We start from the raw sequence: 21,314 nt of genomic DNA on the forward strand, positions 1-21,314 counted from the left end.
ATGAGAAAATTTTTAATTGCTGCCATTTCAACATTGTTAATGGCAGGGTTGTTAAACTTAATATATTCGGTTAATAGGTGACTAGAATTCAAATGTTTAAAAGTGGGCGGAGTCTACAACGGCCAATCAAATTTCAGCCATATGTTTTAATGGGAAAATTTAAAACTGCCGCTGCTCTTAGAGGGTCAATGGCAAAGTCACTAAACTTGGAACAGTTGGTCAATGGGTGACTGGGATTCAAATGTGAAAAAGTGGGCGGAGCCTAAAATAGCCAATCAAATTTCAGCCATTTAACTTAGACCACCAGGTGACCCCCCCCGGACTACCAGATGACTCATGGGTGCCCCCACCCTAGCCCTTAGGTGCACCCGCCCTAGCCCTTAGGTGCACCCACTCCGACCCTTAGGTGCAACCACCTCCTGAACCTTAGGTGCACCCACCCCGACCCTTAGGTGCACCCACCCCGACTTTTAGGTGCAACCACCCCGACCCTTAGGTGCACCCACTCCGACCCTTAAGTGCAACCACCACAACGATTAGGTGCACCCACCCCGACTTTTAGGTGCAACCACCCCGACCCTTAGGTGCACCCACTCCGACCCTTAGGTGCAACCACCCCAACGATTAGGTGCACCCACCCCGACCCTTAGGTGCAACCACCCCGACTTTTAGGTGCAACCACCCCGACCCTTAGGTGCAACCACCCCAACGATTAGGTTACCCAGTTACTCCGCCCACTCCAGTTGTAAGCTACTGGTGGAGGCAAGAACACTTCACACAATTTCCCCAGAAATTGTACCTTTTCTAGTTCTTATTATTCTTATTATAGCCAAATTTGCCACCCTAACTCCTCCCACAGTTTTTACACTACATAGACAAAAATTTACCAAAACGTGCAGATTGTTCCCGATCGGATTGCTATTACTTTGTGGAGCGATCCCACCCCCGGGGCCCCCGTGGCGGGCCCCGGAAGCCCCCTTTTTTCCCATAGACTTTGACAGGGTAAATTTTCAAATCGCTCCCACTCGCCAGGCTTTGACGCTAAAGTCACCAAACTTGGGTCACTTAGTCATGGGGTCAACCCAAAAATTTTTGGCACATTTCGGGAACTACGAAAAGTGGGCGGGGCCACACAGAACCAATCAAAATCTCCCCATTGACTGTAATGAGACGTTCAAATTGCAACTCCTCCCACATTTTTAGGAGTACAAATTCCAAACTTTGCAGTCTTGGTCGGCACCCACCCTAGTACTTACTTGTGCCTTTGTTAACCGATCCCACCTTCCGGGCCCCTGGGACGGGCCCCCAAAATCCACATTTTTCCCATTGACTTTGACAGGGAAAATTTTCAAATCGCTCCCAGTCGCACAGATTTGAAACTAAAGTCACCAAACTTGGGTCACATAGTCATGGGGTCAACGCGCAATTTGTTAGAACATTTCGGAGACCCTAAAATGTGGGCGGGGCCGCACAGAACCAATCAAATTCTCCCCATTGACTATAATGAGAGGTTCAAATTGCTACTTCTCCCACAGATTTAGGAGTATAAATACCGAACTTTGCACTCTTGGTCGGCACATACCCGAGTATCTTGCTTGTGCTTTGTTAACCGATCCCACCGGGCGGGCCCCCGAAAACATCTTTTTTTCTCCCATAGAGTTTTATTGGAAAAATGCAAACGTTTGTCACTCATACAGCTTTGGAGTTAAACTGACCAAACTTGGGTCACTTAGTCATGGGGTCAACCTGAAAATTTCTCTTACATTTTGGGGACATTAAAAAGTGGGCGGAGCTACAAGCAACCAATCAGATTTTTCCTATTGACTTCAATGAGAAAAATTTTAATTGCTGCCATTTCAACAATGTTAATGGCAGGGTTGTTAAACTTAATATATTCGGTTAATAGGTGACTAGAATTCAAATGTTTAAAAGTGGGCGGAGTCTACAACGGCCAATCAAATTTCAGCCATATGTTTTAATGGGAAAATTTAAAACTGCCGCTGCTCTTAGAGGGTCAATGGCAAAGTCACTAAACTTGGAACAGTTTTTACACTACATAGACAAAAATTTACCAAAACGTGCAGATTGTTCCCGATCGGATTGCTATTACTTTGTGGAGCGATCCCACCCCCGGGGCCCCCGTGGCGGGCCCCGGAAGCCCCCTTTTTTCCCATAGACTTTGACAGGGTAAATTTTCAAATCGCTCCCACTCGCCAGGCTTTGACGTTAAAGTCACCAAACTTGGGTCACTTAGTGATGGGGTCAACCCGAAAATTTTTGGCACATTTCGGGGACCCCGAAAAGTGGGAGGGGCCACACAGAACCAATCAAAATCTCCCCACTGACTGTAATGAGACGTTCAAATTGCTACTCCTCCCACATTTTTAGGAGTACAAATTCCAAACTTTGCAGAGTTGGTTGGCACCCACCCTAGTACCTTACTTGTGCTTTGTTAAGTGATCTCACCTTCCGGGCCCCTGGGACGGGCCCCCAAAATCCACATTTTTTCCCATTGACTTTGACAGGGAAAATTTTCAAATCGCTCCCAGTCGCACAGATTTGAAACTAAAGTCACCAAACTTGAGTCACATAGTCATGGGGTCAACGCGCAATTTGTTAGAACATTTCGGAGACCCTAAAATGTGGGCGGGGCCACACAGAACCAATCAAATTCTCCCCATTGACTATAATGAGAGGTTCAAATTGCTACTTCTCCCACAGATTTAGGAGTATAAATACCGAACTTTGCACTCTTGGTCGGCACATACCCGAGTATCTTGCTTGTGCTTTGTTAACCGATCCCACCCTCCGGGCCCCTGGGGTGGGCCCCCAAAAAACTCTTTTTTCCCATAGAGTTTTATTGGAAAAATGCAAACGTTTGTCACTCATACAGCTTCGGAGTTAAAGTGACCAAACTTGGGTCACTTAGTCATGGGGTCAACCTCAAAATTTCTGTCACATTTTGGGGACATTAAAAGTGGGCGGAGCTACAAACAACCAATCAGATTTTCCCTATTGACTTCAATGAGAAAATTTTTAATTGCTGCCATTTCAACAATGTTAATGGCAGGGTTGTTAAACTTAATATATTCGGTTAATAGGTGACTAGAATTCAAATGTTTAAAAGTGGGCGGAGTCTACAACGGCCAATCAAATTTCAGCCATATGTTTTAATGGGAAAATTTAAAACTGCCGCTGCTCTTAGAGGGTGAATGGCAAAGTCACTAAATTTGGAACAGTTGGTCAATGGGTGACTGGGATTCAAATTTGAAAAAGTGGGCGGAGCCTAAAAAAGCCAATCAAATTTCAGCCATTTAACTTAGACCACCAGGTGACCCCCCCCCCCCCCACCGGACTACCTCAACGATTAGGTGCAACCCCCCCCCAACCCTTAGGTGCAACCACCCCGACCCTTAGGTGCAAGTCCAAACACTCCACACAGTTACTCTGCCCACTCCATAAAGTTACTCTGCCCAGTCCAGCCTTTCCATAGTTACTCCAGCCAATCCAACCACACAACAGTTACTCAAGCCACTCCACCCAGTTACTCCGCCCACTCCAGTTGTAAGCTACTGGTGGAGGCAAGAACACTTCACACAATTTCCCCAGAAATTGTACCTTTTCTAGTTGACATATATTGTCTCAGCAGTAATACACATTATGCATATTATCTAACAACGGTGCAAGATATCAATATGATTTCTTATCAGTGAAGAATGGTAGCTATCATAACTCATTCACTCTTAAAACCCTCTATCAGCTGGGCAGACGCAACGTCCCCAGGGATCCTTCCCCACCCCCTCAACTGCTGCAGCTGCGAAGATATATAATATAGCCAGGAGTTGGGGATAGAGGGCCCCCCCTGCATCTTTTCCTCTCTGAAACGTATCTAGTCGGATCCTAGCTGTTTTTTTGCGCCAAATCAGATTCCTAAATAGTCTATCTATTCTAATAAAGATCCGGCGAGGTACCCAACTTATATCTAGTTTTAGTAAAAACTGCTCACTCATTACCCATTAGCCCAGGGGTCAGCAACCTCCGACACTCTGCTGTTATGAAAGTACAGTTCCCGGCATGATCCAATCACTTCAATGGGAGTTCTGAGAAGAGCAGCACAAGTATGCATGGTGGGAGTTGTAGTTTTGCAACATCTGCAGTGCCGGAGGTTGCCTACCACTGGATTAGCCAGTTATATACTTAGATATTAGGTTTAGCGAAACCTCATACCAGATATTATCCTTCATTGCTTTGATTAACTGTGTATTCCTTTCTTCTATTCTCTTTATTCCCTATAGGTCAAAAGGGCCCATTGATTGGAGCTGGAACTGTTGTGGCTATTATACTACTGGCAGGAGTAATATTCTACTATTGTATAAAAGGTAAGAACTTTACTTACTAATAGGAAAACCTTGTTACGTAAGTGCAGTAATAGCAGGACATGTATGGACTATGGCGCTCAGCAATACATCTTCACTTGACACCTACAAGGGATCTGAAATATTCATAAAGTAGCATTTTTGCAAAAATATAGTTTATCTGCTTTTCCATGTGTTGTTTAATGTAAGGTAACAATTACTGGTACACCATACCTTTATTGTGCAGCTCAGTACAATTACAATAATAAGAAATGTATCCACTCCAACAGAGGTTGCAGTACATTTTTTCTAGAAGAGCAAAAATACTCCTCTTGCCATTTTTGAGGAGTATTTTTAGTGATGGAGGAGTACAAAAGTTGCAGGAATTGAAATCAATAATACGTAGGCCTACATAAAGTTATAAGGGCTTGTTCACATCTGCGTTGGAGGCCTCGTTCGGGGCTCTGTCACAGATTCTTGTCTGGTAAGGCTACTTTCACACTAGCGTTAATATTTTCGGTATTGAGATCCGTCATAGGGTCTCAATACCGGAAAAAAAACGCTTCGTTTTGTCCCCATTTATTGTCAATGGGGACAAAACGTAACTGAATAGAACGGAAAGCTCCAAAAATGCATTCTCTTCCGTTTTATACTGGAGAGCATGCTGCGGTTTGCTTTCCATCTTGGCTGTCATGACCCACAATGCAAAGTCAATGGGACGGATCCGGACACAATAGAAAACTGATCCATCCTCCACTGACTTTCAATGGAGTTCATGACGTCTTGGCTATGTTAAAGCAAATACAACCCGGATCAGTTCATAACGGATGCAGGCGGTTGTATTATCAGTAACGGATGCGTTTTGCTGATCCTGCCAGATCCAGTAAAAACGCTGGTGTGAAAGTAGTCTAAAAAAGGCAAGATCCCGAATGTAAACTGAATGGATCTAATTATAGTCAATGGAGTCTTCTCATCTCCGCTTGTGTCAGTTATGTGCCCGATCCAGCACTTCCGTTATTTTTGTTGTTTTGCTCAACTAACGGAGCAGAACAACAGAAGTAGCGGTGATGTGAACATGCCCTAAGAGGTGGGTGTTTATGCAGAGGAATTATTACTAGCCTAGATGACATATTTCCCCTCCCTCCAGCGCCCTCCAACATACCAGACCCCCCCCCATGCAGTGTCGGACTGGGATGCCTAGAGCCCACCAGTAAAATTCATTCTGGGGGTCCACTGTACAGCAACATGCAAATATTACCTGCCCACATAGAGGCAGACAGCAACAAGATGCTAGAAGATGATTATGGGGATCTCTGCAACAACTTCCAAAAGTGGGCCCCAGGGAGCAGAGGATACTGCTGGCCTGCCTCTATTCCTAGAAGCCATCTTAACCTTCCGATGGGTCTATAATAATAAACTGTATAGTCCTATCCAGTTTTTTACATTGATAAAGGTTATTTTTTAGATGCTGTGCTGGTGGACTGGGGGCACAGCTTTCTCAGGGGGCCCACCAGGCGATTCCCCCTGAGGGAGAGTCTGAGCCTGGTCCCCATGTAAATAACATGTCTCCCCCTCCCCTCCAACATACAGTCCTATGTAAATAACATGTCTCATTTCCTCCATCCCCCTCCAACATACAGTCCCATGTCAATAACATCACTCCCCTCCCAGTACAATACCATGTAAATACCAGTATTCCTTTCCGTCCAAGATAGGGTTAATAAGCCCCCGGGGAGGGTTCTGTAGTTAATGTAGAACAGGCAATTATAGCCAAGTGATAAAGTACAGTCCAATATACTGCTTAAAACCCCAGGTAGGCACCATGATGAACATTTATTAAAGGGGTTATCCAAGATTAGCAAATGCCCCCCCCTCCCATGTGCGGACCCCTCACAGTGAATATACACTGCTCAAAAAAATAAAGGGAACACAAAACTAACACATCCTAGATCTGAATTAATTAAATATTCTTCTGAAATACTTTGTTCTTCACATAGTTGAATGTGCTGACAACAAAATCACACAAACATAAAAAAATGGAAATCAAAATTTTCAACCCATGGAGGTCTGGATTTGGAGTCACCCTCAAAACTAAAGTGGAAAAACACACTACAGGCTGATCCAACTTTGAATGTAATGTCCTTAAAAACAGTCAAAATGAGGCGCCTGTAGTGTGTGTGGCCTCCACGTGCCTGTATGACCTCCCTACAACGCCTATGTGCATGCTCCTGATGAGGTGGCGGACGGTCTCCTGAGGGATCTCCTCCCAGACCTGGACTAAAGCATCTGCCAACTCCTGGACAGTCTGTGGTGCAACGTGACATTGGTGGATAGAGCGAGACATGATGTCCCAGATGTGCTCAATTGGATTCAGGTCTGGGGACACGGGCGGGGCCAGTCCATAGCATCAATGCCTTCGTCTTGCAGGAACTGCTGACCACACTCCAGCCACATGAGGTCTAGCATTGTCTTGCATTAGGAGGAACCCAGGGCCAACCGCACCAGCATATGGTCTCACAAGGGGTCTGAGGATCTCATCTCGGTACCTAATGGCAGTCAGGCTACCTCTGGCGAGCACATGGAGGGCTGTGCGGCCCTCCAAAGAAATGCCACCCCTCACCATTACTGACCCAATGCCAACCGGTCATGCTGGAGGATGTTGCAGGCAGCAGAACGTTCTCCACAGCGTCTCAAGACTCTGTCACGTCTGTCACATGTGCTCAGTGTGAACCTGCTTTCATCTGTGAAGAGCACAGGGCGCCAGTGGCGAATTTGCCAATATTGGTGTTCTCTGGAAAATGCCAAACGTCCTGCACGGTGTTGTGCTGTAAGCACAACCCCCATCTGTGGACGTCGGGCCCTCATATCAGCCTCATGGAGTCTGTTTCTGACCGTTTGAGCAGACACATGCACATTTGTGACCTGCTGGAGGTCATTTTGCAGGGCTCTGGCAGTGCTCCTCCTGTTCCTCCTTGCACAAAGGCGGAGGTAGCAGTCCCTGCTGCTGGGTTGTTACCCTCCTACGGCCTCCTCCACGTCTCCTGATGTACTGGCCTTGTCTCCTGGTAGCGCCTCCATGCTCTGGACACTACGTTCACAGACACAGCAAACCTTCTTGCCACAGCTTGCATTGATGTGCCATCCTGGATAAGCTGCACTACCTGAGCCACTTGTGTGGGTTGTAGACTCCGTCTCATGCTACCACTAGAGTGAAAGCACCGCCAGCATTCAAAAGTGACCAAAACATCAGCCAGGAAGCATAGGAACTGAGAAGTGATCTGTGGTCACCACCTGCAGAACCACTCCTTTATTGGGGGTGTCTTGTTAATTGCCTATAATTTCCACCTGTTGTCTCTCCCATTTGCACAACAGCATGTGAAATTGATTGTCACTCAGTGTTGCTTCCTAAGTGGACAGTTTGATTTCACAGAAGTGTGATTGACTTGGAGTTACATTGTGTTGTTTAAGTGTTCCCTTTATTTTTTGAGACAGTGTACTTACCTGGCTCCTCGCACCACTCCTGGTCCCCGTACTGCCGCTGCTGCTTCTCCCCGTGCACGGATGAAAACTTCTGGTGTCGGGGGTGGGGGGGAGCAGCCAATGGCAGACAGGGATGAGCCTCCCTAGCATCTCGGGTGACGCTAGAGGGCTCATTCCCATCCCTGCCTGCTATTGGCTGCTCCTTACTCCCCGACACTGGATGTTTTCATCCGTACACAGGGAGAAGCAACAGCAGCGGTGCGGGGACCAGGAGCGGCGCGGGGAGCGGGGTAAGTATATTCACTGTGAGGGGCCCAGCATATGAGGTGGCATTTGCTAATCTTGGATAACCGCTTTAATGCCCACCAGGAGGCCACTTAACCTGCCAGGCCACCACTCCGCTAGAAGTACTGAAGATTGCGGCGCCGCTCCCGGCACAGCTTCAGAGCATTGCACCGTACGTTCCGGCAGCCAGCCCAAACTGAGCAATCAGCAGCTTCATTCTAAATAACAAAGCTCCTTGCTATACGGAGCTTTGTTATTGGATATTTCAGGCACCGGCGGTATCGTTGTGTTGCCCGTGCCGTTCATGAGTGCGCACTGTATTCATGAATGGCAGAGAACAGTCTAACACGTATTAATAGGCCTAAGACTTTTTGGTTAGAGAGTAAAATGTCCTGTCCATGCACCTATGACGCTTGTATAGGCGTTATTGTGATCTCTGCACTCCAACACTTCTGTATTGCAGTCCATTATGCCTGTTAGTGTAAAACTGAAATCAGCCTATTAGACTCTGCTTCTGGCAGGTCCTAATAGGCCTCTGTACATGGCAGACCTGGAGGCCAATGTTAAGGCCCTTGTGACTGCAACACAAGGGAAGCGGTGGCAATGGGGTGACGAACAGCTGTAATTACCCTGCACAACCGCTCAAGCTAGATGGCATGCAGGTAAACAATGAAGAGGAGGCAGCAATCCCTTGAAACAGCTAATAGGCGGGGGTGCCAGGAGTCGGACCCCTACTAATCTGACATTGTTTTTCTGACACTGCACAACCTCTTTAATGGCCTAGATTTGCGTCATCATTCACATCCCTCCATATGCTTAGTGGTAACAATCCAAAATCTAATTTCCTTAAAGATGTTGTTCTAACCTCAGACATATCACTAGGGGACATATCACTCGGTTAATTTTCGGAAATCCCATTGAAATCAATGGGAAGCACAGCAAGTAAGCACGAGCACCGTTCCATTCACTTCTATAGGGCTGACGGAAATAGCCGAGCCAGCGTTTGTCTATTTTCAGCACTCCCATAGGAATGAATGAAGGATGGCCGCGCATGCGCAGTGCGTTCTCCTTCACTTTTGTGGGCTCCGTTCTGAAGAACAGGTGCGGGTCCCCACCTCTAAGACCTGCACCTATTGACATTGAGGCATATCTAGCAATATGCCCGCAATGTCTGAGGTGAGACAAGCCCTTTACCTCAAGCAGATGTTATGGCCAATTTTTCTTAGGAAGCCAAGTAACCTCATTATGTCGTTTGAGAAATAATCCAGGCAAAAATGTGGAGAACATATAACATTCAATACAGATATCCTTTGTCGGATATTTGACCCAAGTGCTATAGCGATAGCCACTGAGACATCATGTCAATCTGTATAGTGGCATTGCTATGTCTTGTATTACTGTGTATGATATGCCACCATAGTTTTTTATTGACTTTCCATAGTACCGATGTTCTCTTATGTGGCAGTTAGGCTTATGGAACCCGATCTCAGGCACCAGAGTAAGGTGTGACAAAAACCTCTGCAACCCCTGATATCTTCCCTATTGATTCTCTCATCATCTCTCTAAGACTGTATTCACACTGCATCTTATAGTGTCTGTTAGAGATGTACCATATGTTGGCTGGATTTCTCGTCATATACCTCCAATAGATGCCTCGGAGCACATGCCCCTGTACATGCATACAGTAACAAGCGTCACCAATCGGATGTTAAAAAATAAAATATAAACATGCTGTGCCCATTGTGTTTTGTTTTATTTTATAGGATGCCTTTGTATGTAACGGTAAGTTGACTATTCCATACAGATGTCAATGTCCACAGATGCCATAGATTAATCTATAAGATGAATAGGACCCTATGGATATGTTTGGCATATATGCCAATATGTAAAGAGGTATCTCCCAGAAAAAGGACCATTTAGCCAGCCATAGGGAAGTGTCTCTCTATGATTCAAATCCGACTTTCCCAGCTAACCCTTGGGATTTGAGGTATATAGTCAGACCAGATATCCATCCGTGGACTGTTTCAGGGTGTTTGCCCCTTCCTACCATGGAGTACTTCCAGTAAGTCTCAAATAGGACTAGTCTCTTTAAGGAGATTCAACACCCTGTATAAGCTGCTTCCAAGGCATCGCACCCAGCCAGCAAGAATCCTACCTCCGTAATGATGAGGACAAACCACCCTGAAACAGCTGTCTATGGACAGATATCTGGTCTGGCTATATTTCCAAGACCTTGTTGGAAATATGGATTTTGACCCATAGGGAGCGACTTCCAATAGGTGGCCCAGGCGACATGGCTCTCTTTCCTGGGAGACACCGCTTTGTATATTAGTTTCCCGTAAAGCATTGCAAATAAGTCTCCATACAGGACTGGTCTCTTTAAGGAGATTTAGCACATGGTGTCTTTAAGGAGATTCAGCACATGGTCTCTTTAAGGAGATTCAGCACCCTGCCTAAGCTGCACATATGCCCAGAGATTCCACTGCAAAAGTAATGTTAATAGACCATAAGCATTAATGCATGTTGTTGCTGTTTATGAATGATATGTTTAAGCAACTATAATAAATGTATCATTTCTGATCATTACAGTGAAACCAAATGTAACGGAGAATTGTACAACAGACCTGATTCATAAGAAGAATTGCTCTCTGAGATGTTTGATATCAGGCTTCAGACCACGCAATCTTACTATTAAGTTATACTTAAAGAAAGACAAAGAAACTCCGAAGAAAGTAGATTCCTGGAGCTCCATAGAACCCAGAAAGAGGTCACCAGAGAACGATACTGAGCAGGGTACACTTTTACATGATCCCACACACCTGGCCCTGGAACCTCTTATAAAACCATGTAAACTCTTCCTTTTCAACTGTGACTGTTTCATAGCTATAACTCCCATGTTCCACATACATGATGGGGCATGGCTCACTCTGGAGGTTGACCATGCTGCACTGATGTCACCCATTTACAAACATCTACAACTAAAGGTGAAATGTGAGTATGAATATTTTATTCTATAAAACCCCAGCTGATAATGCATAGGTGATTTATTATTGGAATTAGGCAGTGTTGGGTTTGTAATCTGTGCTTCTGCAGCTATGATAATACTACAACTCCCAGCATGCTCCGACAACCCGTCTGCATAAAATCAGAGATCATGTGACTTAACTACTAGACATCATCTCAGGTCTCCGTACAACGTGTCTGAGATACATGGATTGCCTACATTAAAATGCTCTGCTATGGATCGTTCCTTTTTGTAAACAGGGTCTCCAACAATAAATGCTACAAGAGATTTAACAATTAGCCCCTTCACATATCTATCCTCCAAAGGATTTAGCCATTAAAGTGGATCTCTCATCTTAATATGCTGCTCCATATTACAGTTACAGGTCCACACTACTAGTAGCCGAAACGACACAAAAATGTTTTACTGTTTGGCTACTAGGAACCTTCATTCAGGTGGATCCATGTAGAGAGAACCTGCCCCTTCCCCCAGACCTGCCATGTCAGGGCTCTATTACATCCTACCTCTGGTGGCAGTAAAAAAACAATATACTGCAATACAGACATACTGCAGTGTACTGTACAGACGGTCAACCTTGAAGGACACACAAAGAAACATAACAAAATGTTTAAAAAAGAAGACAAAAATAAATACCCTGCTCCCCATTTATTGTGTAAAAAAACCCACAATAAAAATAATTGTTAGCATGGCATCCAAAAATGTCTGAGCTGTTGAAATTATCCCCCAGAGTGAACACTGTGAAAATGAAATTAGTACCAATAAAAGTGACACCTTACCCCACAAAAAAAACAAGCTTTCACGCAGTTCTGTTGATGGAAAAATAACAGTAGGTATGGCAAACAAAAGACTATTTAAGTAGTAAAAAAAGAGTGTTTAAAAAAATGCTATCATTATAATTGTACTGACTGGCAGCCTGAGGCTTCATTCACCTTTTCGTGTCCATTTAAAAATAAAAATAAAAAGTCTATGTTTCATCTGTGAAAATTACCACGTTTAGTCCAGGTGTCTGCTTTTTGCCCTCTGTTTTTTTTTTCTATTCCACCCAGAGATCGTTTTTTCAGTTTTGCAATGCAATATGGGGGCGCGGGGCACGGGTAGGAAAAAACAATGCTGGACATCTTCTCACTTCTCACATTGTACAAATGGAAAGTTCGACAACTTTCTTATATTCTTTGTGTTGCAATAAATCTGTCTTCGAGATCTCTACTTGCAGATTGTGAATAGAAACATTCTTGTAGCCAGGGGCATCGTTATGTCAAAACATTCGGGGATTGAGCCCTGGATGTTTTGTCCAGTGCTCCGAATGTTATGCTCGCCTGGTAGCATTTAAAAAAAAATTGGGCTATTCCCCACCCCCCTTGTACTTGTTCCGCTACTTGCGGGCTGCGCGGGTATGAGTTCAGTCAATTCGGTGCGCAATCCCATTCTGCGGCGCGTGATCCCGCGAGACCCGCCGCTGTAGGTCACGGGTCTCGCGGGATTACGCGCCGCAGGACGGGATTGCGCACCGAAGTGACTGAACTCATGCCCATGCAGCCCGAAAGTAGTGGATCAGCGGAACAAGTACAAGGGGGGTGGGGGGATGATCTGTGGGGTTGCCCAGACGGCTAGGCCCTTCACAGTAGTTATTAACCCCTTTCAGCAGTCCCCCATTCACTGAAGGGAGGACTGCGGAAAGGGGCTAATAACTACTGTGAAGGGGGGACTGCTGAAAGGGGTTAATAACTACTGTGAAGGGCCTCCCCGACCGGCCAGTGGCGATGGGAGCATGGCTTCAAGGGGTGGGGGCGTGGTACAGTGGGCTTGTGCCCCGGATGTTTTCAGACCCTAGCAACGCCCCTGCTTGGAGCCATCCAGAGGCAGACAAACTGTTCTTTTCATGCCGGTGCAGGGCTTGTTATAGGTCTCTGGATACAAACGTTGAATATGTCATAAAGTGACAGCAAGCCCAGATCTTGATAACAGTGGAAAATTGAAAGATAGTAATAGAAAGTTGCAGAACTTTTCCTTCTACAATTGTTTCATTAAAGGGGTTTTCCAAGATTTACAAAAAATAGGACAGAGCAGGGAGCTGCATAAAATGAAGAATTAAACCATATTCACCCCTTAAATATCTCACCAATCCAGCACCTCTCTTCCTCCTCTGGTCCCGCAGAGATGACGTCATGTCCATCATGTGACCACTGCCACCAATCACAGGCCTCAGTGGTAACAGAAGGATAAAGGGAATGGAACAGCTGTGGTCACTGACTGGCAGCAGCATTTACATGGATGTGGCGTCATTGCTGCAGGAATAGGAGCAACTGGGACTGAGACAGGGGTTGGAGTGATGGGACACTTAAAAGGTAAGTCATTTCATACCCTGCTCTGTGCTAAATTTTTAAAAATCTTGAAAAACATCTTTAAGTCTAAGTTTATTCATATAAAATAAGACATTAAAGGGGTGGATCACCTTTTAGAGGTATTAAGGCCACCACCCCCTCTCCTGGGCAGATCTGTAAAGGAAAAAATACTTACATGCTAAACCGATGGGTCTCGGCTCCTTTGCTCTCATCATCTAATTTGATGCCACTGCAGCCAATGACTGGCCACAGCGCTGACCTGTCCCCCCCTTATGTCGAATGACCAACTGATGTGATGCTAGGGGTGAAGGTCATCATCAAAGCAGATACTAACAGCGGGGGACCTGAGTAAAGGAGTCAGGACCCAGTGGAGCAGGTAAGTAGTGGGGAGCAGTGGTTAGCCATATGAGATGGAGTTTGATGCATTTCATCTTGTCTACATTAGAGCAACCTATTTTCAAAATGACTTTAATAGGGATACAGTATTTACATGTTTTAATTTTTGTGTATTACTATGTAGGTATACCCAAAATTGATAAAATTGAGGCCAACCAAGAATTCTACAAATCCGGGGACCTGTTGCAGCTAAAATCTAAAATTCACTCTTTTTATCCAGAAAGTATAAATGTGATATGGTACAAAGACAGGGAAGAAATTACATCAGAGGTTACTGCAGCTGAAAAAGATGTCAACGGGCTGTTTTCTGTCGTAAGTTCTATGCAATGCACTGTTACAGAGGAAGACTTTGAGAAACCATTCAGGTGTAAGGTGATGCACGAGACGACCTCCGAGTCTGTTACATGGAGACTAGAGAAACGAGGTAAGTAACTGAGGAAATAAATACTATGACACGGTCAGAACATTGTTGGGTTACATTTAAAATCATACTAAGGCTGCCTTCACATAGCGCTTTAGCCCTCCGAACAGCTTTCTTTCAGAGGCGTATTTCTCAATGCCTCAAAAAGGTATTCAGAGATATACCACAACAGGTACAGTGACTTTAATGGGTTAAATGGAGTTCAAAGGATTCAACTTTGAACTCCATTTGACCTGTTCTGCCAGACAGAATAGTAGTAATAATGGTAAACTGCTCTATTCTGTCTGGCGAAAATGCTGGAAAGGAAAGAAAAACAGGTCAAACTGAGTCCACAGATGAATCTTCAAATTCTATTTAATCCATTAAAGTCAATATACCCACTGATTGATAGCCACGTGGGGGGCTAAAAATCTAAGTGAAATTAGTTACCTTAGTATGATTTTAAAGAACACAACCAGGATGAACACTGGGCAAAGTGTTTGTGTGGATATAGAACCTAGAAAGCATTAGTTATCTAGACTGATCCATAATTACATCCTGTATTATACTCCAGAGCTGCGCTCACTATTCTGCTGGTGGGGTCACTGTGTACATACATTACTTATTCTGTACTGATCCTGAGTTACATCCTGTATTATACTCCAGAGCTGCACTCACTATTCTGCTGGTGCAGTCACCGTGTACATACATTACTTATCCTGTAATGATCCTGAGTTACATCCTGTATTATACTCCAGAGCTGCGCTCACTATTCTGCTGGTGGAGTCACTGTGTACATACATTACTTATCCTGTACTGATCCTGAGTTACATCCTGTATTATACTCCAGAGCTGGACTCACAATTCTGCTGGTGGTGTCACTGTGTACAGTCGTGGCCAAAAGTTTTGAGAATGACACAAATATTAGTTTTCACAAAGTTTGCTGCTAAACTGCTTTTAGATCTTTGTTTCAGTTGTTTCTGTGATGTAGTGAAATATAATTACACGCACTTCATACGTTTCAAAGGCTTTTATCGACAATTACATGACATTTATGCAAAGAGTTAGTATTTGCAGTGTTGGCCCTTCTTTTTCAGGACCTCTGCAATCCGACTGGGCATGCTCTCAATCAACTTCTGGGCCAATTCCTGACTGATAGCAACCCATTCTTTCATAATCACTTCTTGGAGTTTGTCAGAATTAGTGGGTTTTTGTTTGTCCACCCGCCTCTTCAGGATTGACCACAAGTTCTCAATGGGATTAAGATCTGGGGAGTTTCCAGGCCATGGACCCAAAATGTCAACGTTTTGGTCCCCGAGGCACTTAGTTATCACTTTTGCCTTATGGCACGGTGCTCCATCGTGCTGGAGAATGCATTGTTCTTCACCAAACTGTTGTTGGATTGTTGGAAGAAGTTGCTGTTGGAGGGTGTTTTGGTGCCATTCTTTATTCATGGCTGTGTTTTTGGGCAAAATTGTGAGTGAGCCCACTCCCTTGGATGAGAAGCAACCCCACACATGAATGGTCTCAGGATGCTTTACTGTTGGCATGACACAGGACTGATGGTAGCGCTCACCTTTTCTTCTCCGGACAAGCCTTTTTCCAGATGCCCCAAACAATCGGAAAGAGGCTTCATCGGAGAATATGACTTTGCCCCAGTCCTCAGCAGTCCATTCACCATACTTTCTGCAGAAGATCAATCTGTCCCTGGAGAGAAGTGGCTTCTTTGCTGCCCTTCTTGACACCAGGCCATCTTCCAAAAGTCTTCGCCTCACTGTGCGTGCAGATGCGCTCACACCTGCCTGCTGCCATTCCTGAGCAAGCTCTGCACTGGTGGCACTCCGATCCCGCAGCTGAATCCTCTTTAGGAGACGATCCTGGCGCTTGCTGGACTTTCTTGGATGCCCTAAAGCCTTCTTAACAAGAATTGAACCTCTTTCCTTGAAGTTCTTGATGATCCTATAAATTGTTGATTGAGGTGCAATCTTACTAGCCACAATATCTATTTGCAGGTCACCATGGTTAACAATGGAAGAACAATGATTTCAAGCATCACCCTCCTTTTAACATGTCAAGTCTGCCATTTTAACCCAATCAGCCTGGCATAATGATCTCCAGCCTTGTGCTCGTCAACATTCTCACCTGAGTTAACAAGACGATTACTGAAATGATCTCAGCAGGTCCTTTAATGACAGAAATGAAATGCAGTGGAAAGTTTTTTTTGGGATTAAGTTAATTTTCATGGCAAAGAAGGACTATGCAATTCATCTGATCACTCCTTATAACATTCTGGAGTATATGCAAATTGCTATTATAAAAACTTAAGCAGCAACTTTTCCAATTTCCAATATTTATGTAATTCTCAAAACTTTTGGCCACGACTGTACATAAATTACTTATTCTGTACTGATCCTGAGTTACATAGTGTATTACACTCCAGAGCTGCACTCACTCTTCTGCTGGTGCAGTCACTGTGTACATACAATACTTATCCTGTACTGATCCTAAGTTACACCTTGTATTATACTCCAGAGCTGCACTCACTATTGTATTATTTTAAACATGGAACCCTATGGTTGACCTACTGTTTCCCTCTTCATGCTTCTACAGGGGCATGTGCCAGAGGCTTGCCTCAGAGGTATATGTTGGGAAATATTCCATTTATAACAGTCTGAAGGATGTCATGCGATCCGACATAACCCATACACTTTGGGAGTTCCTTGGGTCTTGGGGGACTCAAGGAACACACTGATTACAAACATTTCTTAGTAGTAAAATAAAAAACAATGTCAGAGAATATTATATTACTGGAATAGCAGTAAATGCTTGGAACAAACTTCCTAAAATAAAGATGAAAAATCAATCTAAAATAGGATAAGGGCAGACTAGATGGACGGAGGGCTCTTTTTCTGCTGTCAATTTTTTTCTACATAAAAGTCTCTCACTTGGTAGACTGTGATGGTTTATTTCACATTCTTCTACTTAAGCCTGTATTACACCTGCCGATTTTTCGGCAAACAACCGTTCTGTTTGTAGTAACGCTTGTTAGCGATCATCTGGCAGTCTAATACTGCCGCCGATTGCCTGACGAACGAGCAAACACTTGTTCATCGGGCAATCCAAATCTTTTGACAGGTGTCTAACCACGATCGTCTGCCGGCAAACAAAGATTCAGTATAGGGAAGAGCGATGGCATACAGATTGCTCCTCCCTATACTGAGGAGGAGATCGCTGCATGTAATAGCAGCGGTCTCCTCCCCTAGCAGGCGGATGATTGCTGGGAAGGAAAGCTTCCCTCCCGACAATCGCCTGTTAAATCAGGCTGTCGAGTACAGCCTTTAGTCCTGTATGCTCTCAAAGTAATTTTTCCTTATCTTTGGTTATGAACAGCTCCACCCATAATGGATGCAATCCAAGCCAACCAAGAAGCATACAGCGCTGGAGAAACATTGGAGCTGAAGTGCAAAATTCACTCATTTTATCCACATAACATACAAGTGACATGGCAGAAAGGAGAAGAAGAGATTCCATCACAAATGTGCGAACCTGAAGATGAGAGTGAACCCTATTATGTTCTCGGTCATATAAGTTACACTGTTAAAGAGGAAGATTTCGGGAAAATATTTACCTGTCAAATTAAACACCCGCATAAGAATGATAGTGTCCAGTGGAGACTGGAAAAGAAAACAGGTAAGAGATTCCAGGAGACAGTCTTAAAGGGGTTATCTGAGAGTATCCCGATGCGCGGATGAAAACATCCGGAGTCGGGGGGTTGGGTGAGCAGTCAATGGCAGGCAGGGACGAGTCTCCCTAGTATCGCAGGTGACGCTAGGGAGGCTCGTCCCCGTCCCCGCCTGCCATTGGCTGCTCCCTCCTCCTCCTCCGACACCGGATGTTTTCATCTGCGCATCAGGAGAAGCAGCAGCGGCGGTGCGGGGACAAGGAGCGGCGGGGGGAGCAGGGTAAGTATATTCAGTGTGTGGGGGCCCGGCATATTGGGGGGCTTTTTATACTCTCAGATAACCCCTTTAAAGAGGACCTGACACCAAATAATGCAGTGCAATCTATAAGCACCATGTTATAGAGCAGGAGAAGCAGATTGATATATATTTAATGGGAAAAGATTCAATAAAACTTGTAATTTTTACATTTATATCTTTGCTTTTTCTAAGACCTATCGGTGCAGGAGGGAGGTGCTATCAGTGACGGACAGCTATACACACAATGCCATCAATCACTGATCACCCCTCCTGTACCGATCGCTGTTCACAGGAAGTGGAAAAACAAAGAGAGAAATGTAAAAATTACAGGTTTTACTGAATCTCGGCTTCTCCTGCTCTATAACTTGGTGCTGTCAGATTGTATTGCATTTTTTGATGACCATTCCTCTTTACACCTAATTGTCCGATATCTAATACATTTATCAACTTTCTGATCTTGATATCTTTATGTACTTTATATACTTAGTAATTATACAGTGCCAAGGAAAACCCTTCATCTATAGACATATGAGGGGTTCTCCCACAAACCAAGTTCTCCTCCCCTTACAAAAGGTTTTATGTTTTGGCTGTCTTGTTATTTACCTGTGCCTTCTCAAATAGTTGATCAGAGGGGGTCCTGGGTGTCAGAATTAAAATCTTGGAAAACCCTTTTAAGTTTTCGCTTAACCACAGAATAGGGGATAACTATTAAATTGGTGGAGGTTCTACTGCTGGGACCTCCACTGATCATGAGAATGGGGCCCCGTACCCCCTGCAGCCCCGTGAAATTAAGGGAGCAGCCGGTCGGGCATGCAAATGGCTGCTCCATTCATTTTTATGGGAATTCTGGGGATACTCAAGCTTTATCTCAGGAACTCCCATACAAATAAATGGAGCAGCCACGTGCATGCCCGACCGGCTGATCCGTTCATTTCAAGGGGCTGCAGGGGGTACGGGGCCCCCATTTTCATGATCAATGGAGGTCCCAGCAGTAGAACCTCCACCGATTTAATTGTTATCTCTGGCAGTCCCATGGAGAATGAATGGAGCAGCATCATTAATGCTCGAACTGCTGCCCTATCAGGTCTGGGGAAAGGGACTGCCAATCTTGGAAACCCACCAATCAGTTATACCCTACCCTGTGGATAGGGGATAACATAAAAAGTTGGCACAACCACATTAACCCTTGAAGGCCAATAATTCTCTGCCACTTTTCTGCATGGAAGGATGTCCCCAAGGTATGAATTTGTTTCCATAGGTTCCCCAATGCTAAAAAGGTTGGGAATTCATGAGTGTAGGCCATCCAGGTTTATCTGGAGTGGATCCAACATCTGGCACCCCTGCTGATTAGCACAATGAAGGGTCACAGCATTTCATTCTTTACACAAGCACACTGGTCTGTACAGGGGTGGACTGGGAACTTAAAGAGGCTGTGAAAAAAAAACAAAAAAACTAAAAGTGGCCCCATGTTGTAGTAGGTGGGTCCAAATTAATAGAAGGCAAAGCCAACAAAATTAGGTGGGACCAACACAAAAAGGTGGAGCCAGCAATACTATTTTGCAGCACAAAATATCACCTCAGCAGAGCCAAATACCACAGTGCACCAAAGAATAATGCCCCAGCAGAATAAACAACCTCCCCTGAAGATGCCCGACTGTGGAGGCCGGCACCACATTCTCCTACTCCAGTTGCCTCAGGATGGCAATACAATTGAATTCAGGTGAAGAGGGCACCTGCAGCTGCCAGCCAGGTACATAGGTACTTGATGCTCCCAGCTCTAGGACTGTCAGATCATTACTTACGTGACTGGCGGCCATGAGGAGGGCTTAGACGGCCCCGGGCATTGGCCCACCTGGAAGTTTCCTGTACGGACTATGGCCAGTCCACCCCTGGGTTTGTACCAGTTGTTGTGCCTGGTCCTGAAGCTTGTGCCATTCAGTCAAACTAATATGGTGCGCTGCAGTACCAGGTTTCATGGCCCCATTTTTGCACTGATCGGCGAGGTCTTGGAATCTGACCCTCATCAATCAAATTTGGTGGGGGTATTCTAAGAAAAAGTTTAATTATTAAAATAACAAATCTTCTGATTTAAGGTGGACCTGCCATCTTTTCATAGAAAATATTTTCTAGTGACATTTGCACAGGGTATTCCTGATGTCACTAATCCTATTAGCCACTCTAGCTGTACAGATACTATGGCAATTAGTAATGTAGGGAGTTATTATTATTATTTTTTTCTTACTTTGTCTTGTAGGAAATTGAAGCAACATTAAGTCTATGTGGGATCAGCACTGAATGGTTTCTGAAATTCATGTTCTCTTTACAATGATGAGGATAACGAAGGGTGACTACTAATACTGGCAGAAAATTGGGATGACAGATTCCCTTTAAACTCAATACAAAACCTGGTGTTGACTAGTCCACTATCCAGGCACAACCTTGTGCCAAGGATTCCACCACCCAGACTTAGTGTCCATTCACACGTCCATAAGTGTTTTGCGGATCCGCAAAACACAGACACCGGCAATGTGCACTCCGCAATTTGCGGATCGCACATCGCCGGCACTATAATAGAAAATGCCTAATCTTGTCCGCAATTGCGGACAAGAATAGGACATGTTTTATTTTTTTGCGGAAAGTACGGATGCGGAAGTACGGATCCGCAAATGCGGAGGCGGACAGCATATTCCGGCCCCATTGAAAATGAATAGGTCTGCACCTGTTCCGCAAAATTGCGGAACGGATGCGGACCCATTTTGCGGACGTGTGAATGGACCCTTAACAGATGCTGACCAGTTCCCTATCCAGATATGAGCAGTTGCTGACCAGTCCACTATCAGACATAGCTAGTTGCCAATCAGTCCACTATCCAGATACAAACAGTTGCTGACTAGTCCTTTCTCCAGACTCAACTAGTGGCTAACTGGTCCACTCTCCAGACTCAACTAGTGGCTGACCAGTTCACTATCCATACACAACCAGTTGACCAGTCCACTGTCTAGGCTCAAAATAAATACTTAGATGATTATCCACCATGTACAATGATGGTGT

General features: G+C 44.8%; 1 protein-coding gene across 1 annotated transcript; it reads left to right on the forward strand.

Annotated features, from left to right (window-relative positions):
* The first annotated feature begins 3,849 nt into the window (after positions 1-3,849).
* On the forward strand, positions 3,850-20,640 carry LOC120981148 (tyrosine-protein phosphatase non-receptor type substrate 1-like). Its single transcript, XM_040410665.1, has 5 exons — positions 3,850-4,379; positions 10,710-11,111; positions 14,008-14,307; positions 17,674-17,973; positions 20,518-20,640. The coding sequence occupies exons 2-5, from the start codon at positions 11,015-11,017 to the stop codon at positions 20,523-20,525; spliced, it is 705 nt and encodes a 234-aa protein (XP_040266599.1). The 5' UTR covers positions 3,850-4,379; positions 10,710-11,014; the 3' UTR covers positions 20,526-20,640.
* Positions 20,641-21,314: the final 674 nt, after the last annotated feature.

This window comes from Bufo bufo, chromosome 10 (genome assembly GCF_905171765.1).
Source record: "Bufo bufo chromosome 10, aBufBuf1.1, whole genome shotgun sequence".
NCBI lineage: Eukaryota > Metazoa > Chordata > Amphibia > Anura > Bufonidae > Bufo > Bufo bufo.